At 36.4% G+C, this 21,263-nt stretch overlaps 1 protein-coding gene across 1 annotated transcript; it reads left to right on the plus strand.

Moving 5' to 3' along the window:
• The first annotated feature begins 358 nt into the window (after positions 1–358).
• Positions 359–4,797, plus strand: LOC121956587 (zona pellucida sperm-binding protein 3-like). Its single transcript, XM_042504876.2, has 10 exons — positions 359–808; positions 891–1,006; positions 1,414–1,517; positions 1,591–1,765; positions 2,893–3,010; positions 3,526–3,608; positions 3,697–3,866; positions 4,046–4,204; positions 4,402–4,506; positions 4,579–4,797. Exons 1-10 carry the CDS (start codon positions 455–457, stop codon positions 4,785–4,787), a joined length of 1,593 nt encoding a protein of 530 aa, XP_042360810.2. The 5' UTR covers positions 359–454; the 3' UTR covers positions 4,788–4,797.
• Positions 4,798–21,263: the final 16,466 nt, after the last annotated feature.

The raw sequence follows: 21,263 nt of genomic DNA on the forward strand, positions 1-21,263 counted from the left end.
TTATAGTGAACAATTTATGCAAAATGTTTCAGCAATCAGGTTATGAAATTGTCAGATAAGAAAAGAGGATGTAAATGTTAATGCTGTATCACTGGATATGTCTGGTATGCTTGGTTGGTTGTTGACATTCAGTGGTTTTAACAACCACAATAACCAGCAGTTGCTTTTATTTTCTCATTTTAATGCATGCACAGTTCCACAGAAACAAGCTATGAAGCAAATATGTTTGCATGTTTAAATATGAATATAAATATGAGGGGTGAAATCCCTCTAGCTCTGAGTCTCGGAGGGCTGTGAGCTGATTAGTTTGTGATTACACTCAGGTGTGTGCTGCTGCTCTGATGAGGCTGACTGAAGCTTAAAATGTTCCACTGCTCACACTGCTGTGCTTCCTAGTGGTCAGACAGGACGAGCTTTTGCATTTTGAACCAGTTTGCCGTTTGCTGTGACGTTCATGGAGCCTTTGTGTTTTTGGTTAAACCTCCTTCTTGCACTCTGTGTCAGATCATCTTTTGCTTTTCCACCCAAACATTACACAGAGCATGCTTCACTTCAGACACCTCAGATCGCAGGGAGCTCCAAGGCTCCATCTGAGGCGCGAGAGCAGGTGAATACAGTCAGGGTGACCTGCCACCCGGACTCATTGGAGATTTTAATCAAAGCTGACATGTTTGGAGTTGGAGCTCTTGTTAATAGTGAAGAGTTGCGCCTTGGAGTGGAGCACAGTGATTACTGTAGAGCTACAGCGTCTTCAGGAGATGAGTACAGAATCATTGTTGGACTTGTGGACTGCGGCACCAAACACTGGGTATAGTAATTGCAATTTATTGGCATTTCTTATACATTGTAGCTTCCTGTTCTGAACATACTCTCTTCTCTTCTCTCCACAGATGACGGAGGACTCTTTGGTCTACACAAACCTCCTTATATACTCTCCTGTGGCGTCCCCAGATGGTTTGGTTCGGATGGATGAAGCTGTAATTCCAATTGAGTGCCATTACGAAAGGTCTGCTGCTTTCTTTTCTTTTTCTTTTTTTTCTAAGCTCCTCTTTAAACAGGGTTGCCACACATTGTCATGAACAAAATTTCAAAACTTTTCCATGACTTTACAAGGACTCAAAATGTCTTACTTGTCCAGTGTTTTTCAAACATAAGATTCAAACACTTTTCAGACATAATTTCAGCAACCTCCATGTGTTCAGTGAACACGTAGGAATTTGAAAAGCTCAGATAAAAAAATTTAAAATCAAAATGAATACAAAATACAGCAGTTTGAAGTTGTTTGCCCCTTTCTGAAGCCAAAAGTGCCATAAAAAATGGACATACCTGGTGGGCATACATGAAGAGAAACTTCAACAAACATATTAGAGCTACATTACTCACTTTCCAAAATGCTTGTTTTCTGTTTCTCAGGAAGTACAGTTTGTCCAGTTCTTCACTCATGCCCACCTGGATCCCCTTCACGTCGACCCAGGCTGCAGTGGAAACTTTGGAGTTTGATTTAAGAACTATGACAAGTGAGTTATGTTCACTTCTTGATGTTTTTTGTTGTCTTTTTTTGCTTTTACAACTTTTTTTTTTCTTTTGCAGATGACTGGCTGTATGAAAGAAGCTCTAACGTGTATTACCTCGGCGAGCCTATCAGCATCGAAGCCTCGGTCAGAGTCGGACACCACATGGGGCTCCGGGTGTTTCTGAGCAGCTGTGTGGCGACACTTACCCCGGACATATACTCTGTGCCCAGATACGTCTTCGTTGAAAACGGGTGAGCACTTTGAAAGCTGCAACTGTATGTTGACCCGAAATGTAAAAATCTGCAGAATTTCCCATAGTTTTTGTTTTGTGTTCGACTATTTTGGCTACGGAGGGAGTGGTGTAAAGTCAATTGCCTCAAGTGATGTCACCTGAGTTGTCAGCTGGCCACGCCCCCAGGACAGCGGCTCAGTCTTGCTTTCAATTTTTCGAGTGATCACTTGTGGTAATGCAGCAAAAATATTCCCTGCAGCCCAAAAAGCAGTTCGCCCAAAGACCACCACTGTAAAAGATGTCTGTAAAACCTTTGACAGAAAACCTCGAACCACAAACAAGGTTTATTATGACTCTTATGAATTACATCTTATGAATTAACAAGTTTTATGTTTTAGCTCTCCTTGAACCGAGAAGATATTTTTAAAAAACGTAACGTTAATTAGCAACATTTTCTCAAACTAATACGTACTTGACATAACTTTTCTCTCCAAAAAATATTTCCTTTTTAAATTAATTGTGTATAATAGTAATAGTAAGAGAATAGAAATACTTTTTCAATCCCTTGAGGGAAATTGTTCTGTTGCAGCAGCAAAGAAGAAAGCAGCGACTGAATGAAATTGAAATGTAATTTCTAGGACACAGAGCTGCTCGAGGCTAATTTAGTTTTATAAGTCAGAGCAGTCGCTACAAAAACAGTGAAGCTAAGATAAAACTTTTGAAGCGTGCAGGATCTTAGCCAAACTTGTAACATCAGTTGTAAAACCTTAATTTTATGAAATTATTATTTTTATTGTTAGTCTTTTACAGTCTAGAATTCAAATACTGATTTGGACAATCTAAAGGATGCAGGATGATACATCTACAATAAAATGTGTTTTGTCAGCTCACATTCACATGAACTTACAAGTATAAATGTTCGAATCTGAATTTAATGCCTTTTTTTAAAAACATGGTTTACCTATAATTAATAAAACCATATGAATTCCACAAATACGAGACAGCAAAGACGAGTTGCTGCTACTCTGTTAAGCTTGTTACCGTTCAGCATGAGTAGTCTATAAAAGCTATTTCTGCACTGATTTTATTTTTGGCAGTGCTAAATTTAAGGCGCATACAAAAGTACTGATTTTCCCCTCTTCACAGGTGCTTGGTTGACTCTCAGCTTCCAGGTTCAAGGTCTTACTTCCTATCCAGGTCCCAGGATAGCAAGCTCCACTTAGTCATTGATGCCTTTAGGTTTCACAATGAGGACAGAGGAGAGGTGAGGCTGTTTTTTGTCTGACTTAATGGGATACTTTGCCGATTTTCAACCAGCTTTATTTAAAAATGCTGGTAGTTTGTGGAAATGAACTGTGATATTCTCCGGTATACCGCCGCCTAGATCTCATTCTAGTCATCCAGCAGATTTTTGCTGCATGTAAGGCTGTTGCAACGAAGGCTGGAAAAAACAAAACACAAAGATTTTTTTTTTACTGTACCTGTTTCTCACCTAAAATATTTTAAGAAACTGATTTTTAGCTCATCATAACTGTAAGTAAGCAATTGTTTGCCAGCCAGCTGCCATTGTCTCCTGTATCAAAACAGCCCAAGCTCATTAAGTTGCCCACCTCTGGTTTAGCACAGTGTGTTCTGGTAGTTGTAGGTTTTCTATCTTTTTGAGCAAAGAGGAATGCTTATCAATATTTGTATTCCTGCTGCATTGACATCCCCCCCTTCAGTTATGAATAAATATATCACTGCTGAAAATAACTTAAGTTTTCTTTCCCTTTTTTACAGCTCTACATCACCTGTCACTTGAATGCCGTACCAGTAAATGATGCAGAGGCACCAAATAAGGCGTGCACCTTCGTACATGGAAGGCAAGTGAATTCCAGTCTAGTATGTCAAATTACGCAAACAATATGACTTATTGGGAAAATGTGTGTAAATGTTTTCGCTGCTTTTCAGATGGAGGTCAACTGATGGTAACGACTACTTATGTGGACAATGCCAAAGCCAAAATGAAGTTGGGCAAAGCAACGGTAAGCCCAGCAGCCCTGGCAAGTTTGGTCCTCGTGGGTTTGGGAAAGTCAATGAACATGAAGGCTTCTGGAGGAGCGCACTGAAGACCAATACAGGTGAGATTAGAAACTATAAATCATGATTAATGGGTATCATCAAATTTAGGCTGGTCTTGATTGCAGGTGATGTCATGATGAGCAATTCAGTAAATGTTTTAACAATTATATATCTAGCTTCACACATGATTTTGGACTCGATCTCTGTAAAAGCTGTTTCATACGTGGCTATTTGTTAGTGTGGGAAAAGGAGGCAAAAGTGGGTCCAATGATGGTCCTGCAGGGCATGAAGAAAAGTGGGCCTATACCCGTGGAAGAGCTCCCTCCCGTTCTCAATAAAATAAGCAGAACTGCGCTGTACGGCAGCCGCTGGAGAAGTGGTGTAAACGACAGAGTTGGTAAGTGTTAACTCCTTATTAAACCTTTCATTTTCTTTTTCTAGGCCACTATGATTTTTCAATGTACCCAGCAAAGAAAGATCTTAGTTTTGATGAACTTTGCTTTTGTGCAATGATTCATTTATTTAAGATTCATAAATGCTTCTGAAATATTTTATTTTTTACTGAAAAAATCTTTTTTTTTCTTCAAATCATAGATCAGAGGGGAGAGGAACTTCCTGATTCCCCATCTACAAAAGACCAGGAGGAAGTTCAGACTTCTGAACAGGAAAAACACATTAAAAGTGAAACAGATCCAAAAGGTAGTGTGATAATACTTCTGATCAAATGTCAGGTCAAAAGTGGCATTGTGTAATTATTTATGTATATTACAGATGGCAATGCTGAGAAAGCTGCTGCACCTCTGGATAAGGTATCCCCTGAGCTCAGCCTGAAGTCAAAGGCAGCAGTGCTGGAGAGTAACGGCACGGCGGCCCTCGATGATGTCAGCCCCTCTGCTCCGTTTACTGTCGACGTGACTAAACTGTCAAATGTAACTGCAACAGAATCTGACCTTTCAGAAATAAACGACCCAAAGAGATAATCAACTAAAACCATGCTTGTTTGCTTTTTTTGTTTTACTACACCTCTTTTGTTTTTGTGGTGTGTAGGTACAAAAGTGTGCAGTAAAAACCTGATGCTCCAGTGGCAGATTAAATCTTCCATCCATCCATTTTCTTCCATTATATCAGTGTTTTGTCTGGGTTTGTTTTGTACCAGCAGATGTGAAAACAGTGCCAGTACAAGCAGTGTAGCTTTCCGTAGTGCTAATGTCGATAAGTACATAATATATTTGATTAGGTTTTTCAAAATCGAATTTAAACGTTACTAAATAATACAGATGTGGATTAATTTCCACACAATATAAACACGCAGCATGCATTAAGATATTTAATGAGCTGTTCTTTTCACTGTCTCCCAAAAAACGTGGCATAGTTTTCTCAGCTTATGTGATCATTCCTCAAATGTACCTGACTGTAAACATATTACATGTTATTCAGTGATAAATCTGTGCTAACTTTCAAACAGAAAACAGTACAGTACAGTGAGGAGGGAAAGGTAATACTTGTAATATCCCAATGTTATATTTCAGGTAGGAATCAAATTATTTAAAACAAAGATATGCTTTTACTTATTTGAAAAGTCTTGCTAAAATATACTGCAGGTAATAAAGCAGAGAAATAATGTGGTTTAGCTCTTTCTTTACCAGTAAAAACAGTAAAGCATACACATTATGTTTATGTTTGTAACTAAAATTATTGTCTTTTACATTTACAGCACATCACAACATATGCCTTCAACTGCAAAGCTTCCCAAAAAACAAGAGACAATGCACTGCAGGTCCTGTGGAAACGAAGCCAACATTCAGCAAGTAATAAGCAACGATTTTATCATAAACAAGTATAAAAAAATACAGAAAAACCCAAGTGTAACATTAGAAAAAATAACTGCATTTCTATCATTCAATGTTGTAATCTTGTTCTAATGACAGTAAAACAAAAAACAGAAGTAACAATGTGAATGTATTTTTCAGAGTATGTCAGTGACCTGATGAGGCCTCTGTTTGAGGAGGTGTTGGAGGAGCCCTGCAGATACACAGATGAGCTCATTTAAATCCCCATCCCAGAAAACCTCTGTCTCCAGTACCAGAGACCGTCGAAGGAAAAGGTCATTACAAGACATTGCATCTGGCATACAACACAAGACGGGATGACGATCCTCACACGTCCTCCCGGGTATCCCCTACACCAGCAAACTGCAAGCTGCAGCATCCCAGATATCTGTAACATCTGAAAGAGCGAAGACGTCATCGTTGCACAAAATAATTAGTCTTTCTTTTTTCTGTTCTACAGATTTTGCTGAACCCAGTGTGGAAAATCACAGATGAAGACGTGTGACCCGTGAACCGTGGTGGGGTCGTGAAATAAAGTAATGTGTTGTGTAGCGCATTACAATTAAGCAGTAATTGATTTGTGGTAATATTACTGCACTTACTACATGCAGTAACATGTTACCACCTGATAGAAAGTGTTGATATTTTCTGGGGTGTCCGGTGGCTTTGTGGATAAAGCAGCCATCTCATGTATAAAGGCAGTGACCTTGCTGTAGTTGCCGTGGGTTCGATTGCAGCTTGTGGCCCTTTGCTGCATGTCATCCCCTCTCTCTTCCTCCCCTTTCATGCTATCATTCTGTCCTATAAATAATAAATAATAAATAAAGGCAAAAATGCAAAAAAAAAAAAAAAATCATAAAAAAAGAAAGAGTTGATATTTTCTCTGCATTTTTTTTTCAACTCTCTTACATTTTTTTTTTTTTTAAAGATTTTTTTGGCATTTTTACCTTTTTTTTATTAGATAGGACAGAGTGATAGCATGAAAGGGGGAGAGAGAAGGGATGAAATGCAGCAAATTGCCATGAGCTGGAATTGAACCCACAGCTGCTGCAGCAAGGACACTGCCTTCATATGTGGAGTGCCTGCTTTATCCACTGAGCCACTGGACACCCTGATGCGCTCACATTTCTAACGGACTTGAGCAGTTTTTTGGGCGAAAGTGATGCAAAAGTAGTGTTATGCATTTCTTATTACTTCCATTTATAAGAAATGACAGTTACTAGTAATATGTACTGCATTATATTTTGGAAGTTACTTGTGCGACGCTGCTTGTGAAAGTTCAAAAGAACACAACAATTAACCACATTTGTTTATTTCTTTTTTTCTTTTCCAATGTTCTTATGGATACAGTGCACATTATATTGTCAATGCAATAATTTCTTTTTCCTGGTTAAGGGGATTTTCTTGAATTGACATTAGGGATCATGTGTCTGTATAGACAGAGGTAAAAGAATTTTTTTTCCATGTAGTAACACGCAACTTTTACAACAAGAAGAAAAACGTACTCTTCCTCTGTTCCCCTCACACATCCACAGTCTGCTCTGTGGGCTGTGGGTGTTTTGTGGGCATTCAGTTTCGTTTGAGGCCAGGACGATCAGTCATGTACGATGGAGGACTTGGATCTTGATTCATTCTTCATACAAACTTATGTGGAAAAACGAAAAACGGAACAGTCGCTTCCTCTTCAGAAAGCCGACCAATCAGCAGAGTGGGCAGGGCGGAGGGCGGGCACGGAGGAGGAGAAAACTGGAACCGACTGTCTCAGAGCTCTGCTGAAAACAGCGCTCTGGTAGAGGATTTCAGATACTATTTTCTAAAGATCAGGAGAGTTTTGGATCGTGAATGACACAAAGCTGCTCCACTGGAGTTCAAGATCAATATTCAACATACTGGTAGAAGAACACTATGACCTGTTTGGCTCAGCGGATAAGCCAGCTGCATGGTGATGCTATGGTTGGCAGTTCAAGCCTCACAGGTGCAGAGTTTACATTACAATACCAAATCCATTGCTGAAATTTATTGGTCTATGCCAGAATTGGCGAACACTACACACATACAAGACAAGGACTTGACTGATATATGAGTCAGACTCATAAACTAAGTTTTTGGCAGGGAAAATTGAGTATTCAGTATATGCAAATTCAGGAGACACGGAGACAATTGTGTCACAAATAAACAAAATGCCATATAGTTGAATATTAAAACATGTCTGTACTCTGTAATAGACAAAGTATGTCATTAAATCACAATTTCTAAATTAAAAATATATAATAAAATATAATAAATATATATATATATATATTATTATAAATATTATATATATATATATATATATACATAATATCAGCTGATTTATCTGTCTGCTCTGCTGATATAAGGGCCATATGGTGTTGAAACAGAAAATTCTGTATTTGCAGTGACGTCTGTCGAAAACTTGACTGATATATGAGTCAGGCCGATAATCAACTAAGTTCTTGGCAGTGAAATTTCAGTATCGGCAGTGACGTCTGTCAAAACTTGACTGATATATGAGTCAGGGCGATATTTCTTGATTTCGACAGACGCATCTGCTGATACTGATTTTACGTGTTTCAAGAAAACTTCACCCGATTTATCAGCTTGATTTATCACTCAACTTTATGTGCATTAATTTTTTCTGCAATATTACAATTAGTATTTAAATTGTATGAATCTACAGCCAAATTCTATTTTATGGCATAAATGAAAAAAAATATTGGCTGATTTATCTGTCTGCTCTGCTGATATAAGGGCCATATGGTGTTGAAACAGAAAATTCATTGTTGGTAGTGATGTCAGTTGGTTATCGGCCTGACTAACATATCAGTCGAGTTTTCAACAAAGTTCTTGGAAGGGAAAATTCAGTATTCAGTAAATGAAAATTCAGGAGACACGGAGACAATTGTGTGTTTTATAACTGTTTTAATTGTTCATCTTTCCAGACTTGCGCTAGGCTGCATCGCTAGGTTCCTGACTTTCCTAACTTACTATTCTGCCACTTTCCTGACTTTACTTTTCCAGTCCCTTTCCTTCTACTTTCTGACCCTTCCACTTAGTCTGTTCTTATTCCTATTTTCACCTCTTATACTCTCATCATCTACCTCCATCCTCTACCTTCACTCAACTTCCTGTCTCTCAACTTAACTTCTTGTAACTTGACAACCTTCCTGTCTCTCAACCCAACTTCCTGTTTCTCACCTCAACTGCCGGTAACTTGACTGTCCTTCCTGTCTCACAACCCAACTGCCTGTAACTTGAATGACTTTCCTGTCTCTTAATCTAACTTCTTGTCTTTTCCCCATCTTCCTGTCTCTTGACTGTTCTTCCTGTCGCTCAACCCAACTTTAAAAGTCACATGCCCCAGATAAGACTCGAACCAGCGACCTAAAGGACACTAACCACCTGATTTATCCACTGGGCCAAACCTTCAGACACTTTGCAAGTATTTGATGTTCCCATTACATGTTTTCGATGTTCCCTTTACAAGCAGCTGTCCAAACCACACGTGGAAAAACACAGCCAAAAATAGTCTAGGTGTCAGTTGGATTGGCTCTAAGAGTGTTTCCTGTTGTGAGATTGAACTTTATCCAGGACAGGTTAAAAGACTGCTGTCCAAATGAGAGTGTGAAAGAGAACGTTTGATACAATGAGTTAAAGTGTCAGGAGGTTTGGCTCAGTGGGTTAGCTGGCTGATTTGTGTCTCTGAGGTTGTGGGATTAAGTCTTATTTGGGACTGGTGACTTTTAAAGTTACTGGAAGGGCATATAAATCAATTTTGATCTACATCATTTGTAGACCAAACCATGAAAATTGCATGTAAATTAAAACATAACTGTCTTGCAAGGCTTACTTCCTTTTGCCAGTCCTGTTGCTATAATGATCGGCTCCATGACCCAAAGTAGGAATGGGACCAGAAACAAAAAACAGTTTCTCCAGGAACCTCTGATTATTAACGTGGTGGGGAGAAGAGAACGAAGAGATGATATGTGAGGACTACCTGGATAGTACAGCTGATGCTTTGATGCCTCTGCTTGCGATGAGGATGGTGGTGAAGGGTCAAGGGTCTGCTCAGGTGGACCGAGACGAAGAGGCTCAGCCTGGGGAGGACCTCCTGAGTGTCTGATGATGGCCTCTTGCAGAATCCTTCGGTGATTCTTCGCCATGGTGGAGTGAGCTGCCAGGCTAGTGTTGATCACAGGTGGAGTGCATGCAGAGGTGGTGGGAGGAACTGCAGGAGCCAGGACTTCAGGTGCATCCCCAGGATAGATTGGAGAACATGCAGGAGGAGCAGCAGAGAGGTGTAGCAATTGGAGGGGTTAAAGGAGACTGAAGAGGAACCCTCCTCCCAATAAGATCTCTTTTTCGGCCACGGCGCACCACCTCTGTCCAGGGTGGCTGTGGGTGACTTGGGAGTGGAGCTGTGAGCCGGGACCATCCAGACTCTTCCTCCTCCATGGAAGACGTGACGATAGGGTTCAGGAGTTCCTCAAAGTGTTCCTTCCACCGCTCAACGATACCCCCAGTCCAAGTCAGCATTTCTCCTCCCCTGCTGAGGACAGCCTGAGACAAGCCTTGCTTTCTCTTACGGAGACGTCCCACGGTTTGCCAGAACTTCCTTGAGGCTGACCGAAAGTCCTCTTCCGTGGCTTCCCAACCTCCTCCCACACCCAAGTTTTAGCTTTGGTGACAGCCTCAGCTGCAGCCCTTTGGCCAACTGGTACCTGTCTGCTGCTTCAGGAGACCCCTGGGCCAATAAAGCCCAAAAGGATTCCTTCTTCAGCCCGACGGCCTCCTTCACCGCTGGTGTCCAACATGCAATTAACCATAAACCATCAACCATTTTTTTGCCATGCCATATTATGACCTGTTTTAGACATTCTATACTATGGCGTGTTTCTACAAAATGTAGTTTGTGGTTTTCAGCCATTTTTTGTACATGTGAAAAGGTGAGAGTTTTAGCGATACTATACTATGTGGTTTTTCTACCTTTTCGATATTACATTTTTGGCCTTTACTTTGAGTAATACTATGGTATGTCTCTGCTTGCAATAATATGTGATTTTCAGGCATATTTTGTGTTAAAATTTCGACATATTTCGATATACTATACTACAGAGTTATTGGCTATGACTTTTTTCGACATACTAAATTAAAAAGTTTTTAGCTTTTTTAGCTGTCATTTCAACTTTCTAGACTATTACGCATCTCTACAAAGTATTCTATGTTGTTTTCAGCCATTTTTAGGAGCAGTCAAAATTTGACGTTGTTCAAATACTGTGCTACGGCCTTTTTGGCCATGTTTTTGACATGCTGATTTATGAGGTTTTGGGGGTATATTGGTCTTTATTTCCACTGTGTATACTGTTAAGCATCTTGACAAGCCATTTTATGTTGTTTTCAGCCATTTTTAAGGGCGGTCAAAATTTGACTTTATTCACATACTATACTATTGCCTTTTTTGCCATTTTTTTGGACATGCTAATTTATGATGTTTTTGGCCTTTTTTGGCCTTTATTTCCACTGGGTATACTATAACGCATCTCTACAAGCTATTCTAAGTTGTTTTCAGCCATTTTTAGGAGCGGTCAAAATTTGACTTTTTTCACATACTATACTATTGCCTTTTTCGCCATTTTTTTGGACATGCTAATTTATGATGTTTTTGGCCTTTTTTGGCCTTTATTTCCACTGGGTATACTATAACGCATCTCTACAAGCTATTCTAAGTTGTTTTCAGCCATTTTTAGGAGCGGTCAAAATTTGACTTTTTTCACATACTATACTATTGCCTTTTTCGCCATTTTTTTGGACATGCTAATTTATGATGTTTTTGGCCTTTTTTGGACCTTATTTTCACTGTGTGTAATAAAACACATCTCTACAAGCTATTCTAAGTTGTTTTCAGCCATTTTTAGGAACGGTCAAAATTTGACTTTTTTCACATACTATACTATTGCCTTTTTCGCCATTTTTTTGGACATGCTAATTTATGATGTTTTTGGCTTTTTTTGGACCTTATTTTCACTGTGTGTAATAAAACGCATCTCTACAAGCTATTCTAAGTTGTTTTCAGCCATTTTTAAGAGGGGTCAAAATTTGACTTTTTTCACATACTATACTATTGCCTTTTTCGCCATTTTTTTGGACATGCTAATTTATGATGTTTTTGGCTTTTTTTGGACCTTATTTTCACTGTGTGTAATAAAACGCATCTCTACAAGCTATTCTAAGTTGTTTTCAGCCATTTTTAGGAGCGGTCAAAATTTGACTTTTTTCACATACTATACTATTGCCTTTTTCGCCATTTTTTTGGACATGCTAATTTATGATGTTTTTGGCCTTTTTTGGCCTTTATTTCCACTGGGTATACTATAACGCATCTCTACAAGCTATTCTAAGTTGTTTTCAGCCATTTTTAGGAGCGGTCAAAATTTGACTTTTTTCACATACTATACTATTGCCTTTTTCGCCATTTTTTTGGACATGCTAATTTATGATGTATTTGGCCTTTTTTGGCCTTTATTTCCACTGGGTATACTATAACGCATCTCTACAAGCTATTCTAAGTTGTTTTCAGCCATTTTTAGGAGTGGCCAAAATTTGACTTTTTTCACATACTATACTATTGCCTTTTTCGCCATTTTTTGGACATGCTAATTTATGATGTTTTTGGCTTTTTTTGGACCTTATTTTCACTGTGTGTAATAAAACGCATCTCTACAAGCTATTCTAAGTTGTTTTCAGCCATTTTTAGGAGCGGTCAAAATTTGACTTTTTTCACATACTATACTATTGCCTTTTTCGCCATTTTTTTGGACATGCTAATTTATGATGTTTTTGGCCTTTTTTGGCCTTTATTTCCACTGGGTATACTATAACGCATCTCTACAAGCTATTCTAAGTTGTTTTCAGCCATTTTTAGGAGCGGTCAAAATTTGACTTTTTTCACATACTATACTATTGCCTTTTTCGCCATTTTTTTGGACATGCTAATTTATGATGTTTTTGGCTTTTTTTGGACCTTATTTTCACTGGGTATACTATAACGCATCTCTACAAGCTATTCTAAGTTGTTTTCAGCCATTTTTAGGAGCGGTCAAAATTTGACTTTTTTCACATACTATACTATTGCCTTTTTCGCCATTTTTTTGGACATGCTAATTTATGATGTTTTTGGACTTTTTTGGACTTTATTTCCACTGGGTATACTATAACGCATCTCTACAAGCTATTCTAAGTTGTTTTCAGCCATTTTTAGGAGCGGTCAAAATTTGACTTTTTTCACATACTATACTATTGCCTTTTTCGCCATTTTTTTGGACATGCTAATTTATGATGTTTTTGGCCTTTTTTGGCCTTTATTTCCACTGGGTATACTATAACGCATCTCTACAAGCTATTCTAAGTTGTTTTCAGCCATTTTTAGGAGTGGCCAAAATTTGACTTTTTTCACATACTATACTATTGCCTTTTTCGCCATTTTTTTGGACATGCTAATTTATGATGTTTTTGGCTTTTTTTGGACCTTATTTTCACTGTGTGTAATAAAACGCATCTCTACAAGCTATTCTAAGTTGTTTTCAGCCATTTTTAGGAGCGGTCAAAATTTGACTTTTTTCACATACTATACTATTGCCTTTTTCGCCATTTTTTTGGACATGCTAATTTATGATGTTTTTGGCTTTTTTTGGACCTTATTTTCACTGTGTGTAATAAAACGCATCTCTACAAGCTATTCTAAGTTGTTTTCAGCCATTTTTAGGAGCGGTCAAAATTTGACTTTTTTCACATACTATACTATTGCCTTTTTCGCCATTTTTTTGGACATGCTAATTTATGATGTTTTTTTTTTTTTGGTCCTTATTTTCACTGTGTGTAATAAAACGCATCTCTACAAGCTATTCTAAGTTGTTTTCAGCCATTTTTAGGAGTGGTCAAAATTTGACTTTTTTCACATACTATACTATTGCCTTGTTCGCCATTTTTTTGGACATGCTAATTTATGATGTTTTTGGCCTTTTTTGGCCTTTATTTCCACTGGGTATACTATAACGCATCTCTACAAGCTATTCTAAGTTGTTTTCAGCCATTTTTAGGAGCGGTCAAAATTTGACTTTTTTCACATACTATACTATTGCCTTTTTCGCCATTTTTTTGGACATGCTAATTTATGATGTTTTTGGCTTTTTTTGGACCTTATTTTCACTGGGTATACTATAACGCATCTCTACAAGCTATTCTAAGTTGTTTTCAGCCATTTTTAGGAGCGGCCAGAATTTGACTTTTTTCACATACTATACTATTGCCTTGTTCGCCATTTTTTTGGACATGCTAATTTATGATGTTTTTGGCCTTTTTGGCCCTTATTTCCACTGTGTATACTATAACGCATCTCTACAAGCTATTCTAAGTTGTTTTCAGCCATTTTTAGGAGCGGTCAAAATTTGACTTTTTTCACATACTATACTATTGCCTTTTTCGCCATTTTTTTGGACATGCTAATTTATGATGTTTTTGGCCTTTTTTGGACCTTATTTTCACTGGGTATACTATAACGCATCTCTACAAGCTATTCTAAGTTGTTTTCAGCCATTTTTAGGAGCGGTCAAAATTTGACTTTTTTCACATACTATACTATTGCCTTTTTCGCCATTTTTTTGGACATGCTAATTTATGATGTTTTTGGCTTTTTTTGGACCTTATTTTCACTGTGTGTAATAAAACGCATCTCTACAAGCTATTTTAAGTTGTTTTCAGCCATTTTTAGGAGCGGTCAAAATTTGACTTTTTTCACATACTATACTATTGCCTTTTTCGCCATTTTTTTGGACATGCTAATTTATGATGTTTTTGGCCTTTTTTGGCCTTTATTTCCACTGGGTATACTATAACGCATCTCTCCAAGCTATTCTAAGTTGTTTTCAGCCATTTTTAGGAGCGGTCAAAATTTGACTTTTTTCACATACTATACTATTGCCTTTTTCGCCATTTTTTTGGACATGCTAATTTATGATGTTTTTGGCCTTTTTTGGCCTTTATTTCCACTGGGTATACTATAACGCATCTCTACAAGCTATTCTAAGTTGTTTTCAGCCATTTTTAGGAGCGGTCAAAATTTGACTTTTTTCACATACTATACTATTGCCTTTTTCGCCATTTTTTTGGACATGCTAATTTATGATGTTTTTGGCCTTTTTGGCCTTTATTTCCACTGGGTATACTATAACGCATCTCTACAAGCTATTCTAAGTTGTTTTCAGCCATTTTTAGGAGCGGTCAAAATTTGACTTTTTTCACATACTATACTATTGCCTTTTTCGCCATTTTTTTGGACATGCTAATTTATGATATTTTTGGCTTTTTTTGGACCTTATTTTCACTGTGTGTAATGAAACGCATCTCTACAAGCTATTCTAAGTTGTTTTCAGCCATTTTTAGGAGCGGTCAAAATTTGACTTTTTTCACATACTATACTATTGCCTTTTTCGCCATTTTTTGGACATGCTAATTTATGATGTTTTGGCTTTTTTGGACCTTATTTTCACTGTGTGTAATAAAACGCATCTCTACAAGCTATTCTAAGTTGTTTTCAGCCATTTTTAGGAGCGGTCAAAATTTGACTTTTTCACATACTATACTATTGCCTTTTTCGCCATTTTTTTGGACATGCTAATTTATGATGTTTTTGGCTTTTTTTGGACCTTATTTTCACTGTGTGTAATAAAACGCATCTCTACAAGCTATTCTAAGTTGTTTTCAGCCATTTTAGGAGCGGTCAAAATTTGACTTTTTTCACATACTATACTATTGCCTTTTTCGCCATTTTTTGGACATGCTAATTTATGATGTTTTTGTCTTTTTTGGACCTTATTTTCACTGTGTGTAATAAAACGCATCTCTACAAGCTATTCTAAGTTGTTTTCAGCCATTTTTAGGAGTGGTCAAAATTTGACTTTTTTCACATACTATACTATTGCCTTGTTCGCCATTTTTTTGGACATGCTAATTTATGATGTTTTTGGCCTTTTTTGGCCTTTATTTCCACTGGGTATACTATAACGCATCTCTACAAGCTATTCTAAGTTGTTTTCAGCCATTTTAGGAGCGGTCAAAATTTGACTTTTTTCACATACTATACTATTGCCTTTTTTCACCATTTTTTTGGACATGCTAATTTATTATGTTTTTGGCCTTTTATGGACCTTATTTTCACTGTGTGTAATAAAACACATCTGTACAAGCTATTCTAAGTTGTTTTCAGCCATTTTTAAGAGGGGTCAAAATTTGACTTTTTTCACATACTATACTATTGCCTTTTTCGCCATTTTTTTGGACATGCTAATTTATGATGTTTTTGGCTTTTTTTGGACCTTATTTTCACTGTGTGTAATAAAACGCATCTCTACAAGCTATTCTAAGTTGTTTTCAGCCATTTTTAGGAGCGGTCAAAATTTGACTTTTTTCACATACTATACTATTGCCTTTTTCGCCATTTTTTTGGACATGCTAATTTATGATGTTTTTGGCTTTTTTGGACCTTATTTTCACTGTGTGTAATAAACGCATCTCTACAAGCTATTCTAAGTTGTTTTCAGCCATTTTAGGAGGGGTCAAAATTTGACTTTTTTCACATACTATACTATTGCCTTTTTTCGCCATTTTTTTGGACATGCTAATTTATGATGTTTTTGGCTTTTTTTGGACCTTATTTTCACTGTGTGTAATAAAACGCATCTCTACAAGCTATTCTAAGTTGTTTTCAGCCATTTTAGGAGCGGTCAAAATTTGACTTTTTTCACATACTATACTATTGCCTTTTTCGCCATTTTTTTGGACATGCTAATTTATGATGTTTTTGGCTTTTTTTGGACCTTATTTTCACTGTGTGTAATAAAACGCATCTCTACAAGCTATTCTAAGTTGTTTTCAGCCATTTTTAGGAGTGGTCAAAATTTGACTTTTTTCACATACTATACTATTGCCTTGTTCGCCATTTTTTTGGACATGCTAATTTATGATGTTTTTGGCCTTTTTTGGCCTTTATTTCCACTGGGTATACTATAACGCATCTCTACAAGCTATTCTAAGTTGTTTTCAGCCATTTTTAGGAGCGGTCAAAATTTGACTTTTTTCACATACTATACTATTGCCTTTTTTCGCCATTTTTTGGACATGCTAATTTATGATGTTTTTGGCTTTTTTGGACCTTATTTTCACTGTGTGTAATAAAACGCATCTCTACAAGCTATTCTAAGTTGTTTTCAGCCATTTTAGGAGCGGTCAAAATTTGACTTTTTCACATACTATACTTTTGCCTTTTTCGCCATTTTTTTGGACATGCTAATTTATGATGTTTTTGGCTTTTTTTGGACCTTATTTTCACTGTGTGTAATAAAACGCATCTCTACAAGCTATTCTAAGTTGTTTTCAGCCATTTTTAGGAGCGGTCAAAATTTGACTTTTTTCACATACTATACTATTGCCTTTTTTCGCCATTTTTTTGGACATGCTAATTTATGATGTTTTTGGCTTTTTTGGACCTTTATTTCCACTGGGTATACTATAACGCATCTCTACAAGCTATTCTAAGTTGTTTTCAGCCATTTTAGGAGCGGTCAAAATTTGACTTTTTCACATACTATACTATTGCCTTTTTCGCCATTTTTTTGGACATGCTAATTTATGATGTTTTTGGCCTTTTTTGGCCTTTATTTCCACTGGGTATACTATAACGCATCTCTACAAGCTATTCTAAGTTGTTTTCAGCCATTTTTAGGAGCGGTCAAAATTTGACTTTTTTCACATACTATACTATTGCCTTTTTTCGCCATTTTTTTGGACATGCTAATTTATGATGTTTTTGGCTTTTTTGGACCTTATTTTCACTGTGTGTAATAAAACGCATCTCTACAAGCTATTCTAAGTTGTTTTCAGCCATTTTAGGAGCGGTCAAAATTTGACTTTTTCACATACTATACTATTGCCTTTTTTCGCCATTTTTTGGACATGCTAATTTATGATGTTTTTGGCTTTTTTGGACCTTATTTTCACTGTGTGTAATAAAACGCATCTCTACAAGCTATTCTAAGTTGTTTTCAGCCATTTTAGGAGCGGTCAAAATTTGACTTTTTTCACATACTATACTATTGCCTTTTTTCGCCATTTTTTTGGACATGCTAATTTATGATGTTTTTGGCTTTTTTTGGACCTTATTTTCACTGGGTATACTATAACGCATCTCTACAAGCTATTCTAAGTTGTTTTCAGCCATTTTTAGGAGCAGTCAAAATTTGACTTTTTTCACATACTATACTATTGCCTTTTTCGCCATTTTTTTGGACATGCTAATTTATGATGTTTTTGGCTTTTTTTGGACCTTATTTTCACTGGGTATACTATAACGCATCTCTACAAGCTATTCTAAGTTGTTTTCAGCCATTTTAGGAGCGGTCAAAATTTGACTTTTTCACATACTATACTATTGCCTTTTTCGCCATTTTTTTGGACATGCTAATTTATGATGTTTTTGGCTTTTTTTGGACCTTATTTTCACTGGGTATACTATAACGCATCTCTACAAGCTATTCTAAGTTGTTTTCAGCCATTTTTAGGAGCGGTCAAAATTTGACTTTTTTCACATACTATACTATTGCCTTTTTCGCCATTTTTTTGGACATGCTAATTTATGATGTTTTTGGCTTTTTTTGGACCTTATTTTCTCTGTTTGTAATAAAACGATCTCTACAAGCTATTCTAAGTTGTTTTCAGCCATTTTAGGAGCGGTCAAAATTTGACTTTTTCACATACTATACTATTGCCTTTTTCGCCATTTTTTGGACATGCTAATTTATGATGTTTTTGGCTTTTTTGGCCTTATTTTCCACTGGGTATACTATAACGCATCTCTACAAGCTATTCTAAGTTGTTTTCAGCCATTTTAGGAGCGGTCAAAATTTGACTTTTTCACATACTATACTATTGCCTTTTTTCGCCATTTTTTTTGGACATGCTAATTTATGATGTTTTTGGCCTTTTTGGACCTTATTTTCACTGTGTGTAATAAAACTCATCTCTACAAGCTATTCTAAGTTGTTTTCAGCCATTTTTAGGAGCGGTCAAAATTTGACTTTTTCACATACTATACTATTGCCTTTTTTCGCCATTTTTTTGGACATGCTAATTTATGATGTTTTTGGCCTTTTTTGGCCTTTATTTCCACTGGGTATACTATAACGCATCTCTACAAGCTATTCTAAGTTGTTTTCAGCCATTTTTAGGAGCGGTCAAAATTTGACTTTTTTCACATACTATACTATTGCCTTGTTCGCCATTTTTTTGGACATGCTAATTTATGATGTTTTTGGCCTTTTTTTGGCCTTTATTTCCACTGGGTATACTATAACGCATCTCTACAAGCTATTCTAAGTTGTTTTCAGCCATTTTTAGGAGCGGTCAAAATTTGACTTTTTTCACATACTATACTATTGCCTTGTTCGCCATTTTTTTGGACATGCTAATTTATGATGTTTTTGGCTTTTTTGGACCTTATTTTCACTGTGTGTAATAAACGCATCTCTACAAGCTATTCTAAGTTGTTTTCAGCCATTTTTAGGAGCGGTCAAAATTTGACTTTTTTCACATACTATACTATTGCCTTTTTCACCATTTTTTTGGACATGCTAATTTATTATGTTTTTGGCCTTTTTTGGACCTTATTTTCACTGTGTGTAATAAAACGATCTCTACAAGCTATTCTAAGTTGTTTTCAGCCATTTTAGGAGCGGTCAAAATTTGACTTTTTTCACATACTATACTATTGCCTTTTTCGCCATTTTTTTGGACATGCTAATTTATGATGTTTTTGGCTTTTTTTGGACCTTATTTTCACTGTGTGTAATAAAACGCATCTCTACAAGCTATTCTAAGTTGTTTTCAGCCATTTTTAGGAGTGGTCAAAATTTGACTTTTTTCACATACTATACTATTGCCTTTTTCGCCATTTTTTTGGACATGCTAATTTATGATGTTTTTGGCCTTTTTTGGCCTTTATTTTCACTGGGTGTACTATAACACATCTCTACAAGCTATTCTAAGTTGTTTTCAGCCATTTTTAGGAGCGGTCAAAATTTGACTTTTTCACATACTATACTATTGCCTTTTTCACCATTTTTTTGGACATGCTAATTTATGATGTTTTTGGCCTTTTTGGACCTTATTTTCACTGTGTGTAATAAAACACATCTCTACAAGCTATTCTAAGTTGTTTTCAGCCATTTTTAAGAGGGGTCAAAATTTGACTTTTTTCACATACTATACTATTGCCTTTTTTCTCCATTTTTTTGGACATGCTAATTTATGATGTTTTTGGCTTTTTTTGGACCTTATTTTCACTGTGTGTAATAAAACGCATCTCTACAAGCTATTCTAAGTTGTTTTCAGCCATTTTTAGGAGCGGTCAAAATTTGACTTTTTTCACATACTATACTATTGCCTTTTTCGCCATTTTTTTGGACATGCTAATTTATGATGTTTTTGGCCTTTTTTGGACCTTATTTTCACTGTGTGTAATAAAACACATCTCTACAAACTATTCTAAGTTGTTTTCAGCCATTTTTAAGAGGGGTCAAAATTTGACTTTTTTCACATACTATACTATTGCCTTTTTCGCCATTTTTTTGGACATGCTAATTTATGATGTTTTTGGCTTTTTTGGACCTTATTTTCACTGTGTGTAATAAAACGCATCTCTACAAGCTATTCTAAGTTGTTTTCAGCCATTTTTAAGAGGGGTCAAAATTTGACTTTTTCACATACTATACTATTGCCTTTTTCGCCATTTTTTGGACATGCTAATTTATGATGTTTTTGGCTTTTTTTGGACCTTATTTTCACTGTGTGTAATAAAACGCATCTCTACAAGCTATTCTAAGTTGTTTTCAGCCATTTTTAGGAGCGGTCAAAATTTGACTTTTTCACATACTATACTATTGCCTTTTTCGCCATTTTTTTGGACATGCTAATTTATGATGTTTTTGGCTTTTTTTGGACCTTATTTTCACTGTGTGTAATAAAACGCATCTCTACAAGCTATTCTAAGTTGTTTTCAGCCATTTTTAGGAGCGGTCAAAATTTGACTTTTTTCACATACTATACTATTGCCTTTTTCGCCATTTTTTTGGACATGCTAATTTATGATGTTTTTGGCTTTTTTTGGACCTTATTTTCACTGTGTGTAATAAAACGCATCTCTACAAGCTATTCTAAGTTGTTTTCAGCCATTTTTAGGAGCGGTCAAAATTTGACTTTTTTCACATACTATACTATTGCCTTTTTCGCCATTTTTTTGGACATGCTAATTTATGATGTTTTTGGCTTTTTTTGGACCTTATTTTCACTGTGTGTAATAAAACGCATCTCTACAAGCTATTCTAAGTTGTTTTCAGCCATTTTTAGAGCGGTCAAAATTTGACTTTTTTCACATACTATACTATTGCCTTTTTCGCCATTTTTTGGACATGCTAATTTATGATGTTTTGGCCTTTTTTGACCTTATTTTCACTGTGTGTAATAAAACGCATCTCTACAAGCTATTCTAAGTTGTTTTCAGCC

The sequence above is a fragment of the Plectropomus leopardus genome, chromosome 18 (assembly GCF_026936395.1).
Source record: "Plectropomus leopardus strain MGB_pleo_1.0 chromosome 18, ASM2693639v1, whole genome shotgun sequence".
In the NCBI taxonomy this organism is placed as follows: Eukaryota; Metazoa; Chordata; class Actinopteri; order Perciformes; family Serranidae; genus Plectropomus; species Plectropomus leopardus.

Excerpts from the sequence above, each read along its gene's own strand:
- LOC121956587 (XM_042504876.2), top strand. The coding sequence starts at position 455 with ATGGAGCCTTTGTGTTTTTGGTTAAACCTCCTTCTTGCACTCTGTGTC. Across the intron at positions 1,007-1,413 it reads ATTGAGTGCCATTACGAAAG|GAAGTACAGTTTGTCCAGTT; the intron begins GTCTGCTGCTTT and ends TCTGTTTCTCAG. Across the intron at positions 3,867-4,045 it reads CGCACTGAAGACCAATACAG|TGTGGGAAAAGGAGGCAAAA; the intron begins GTGAGATTAGAA and ends GCTATTTGTTAG.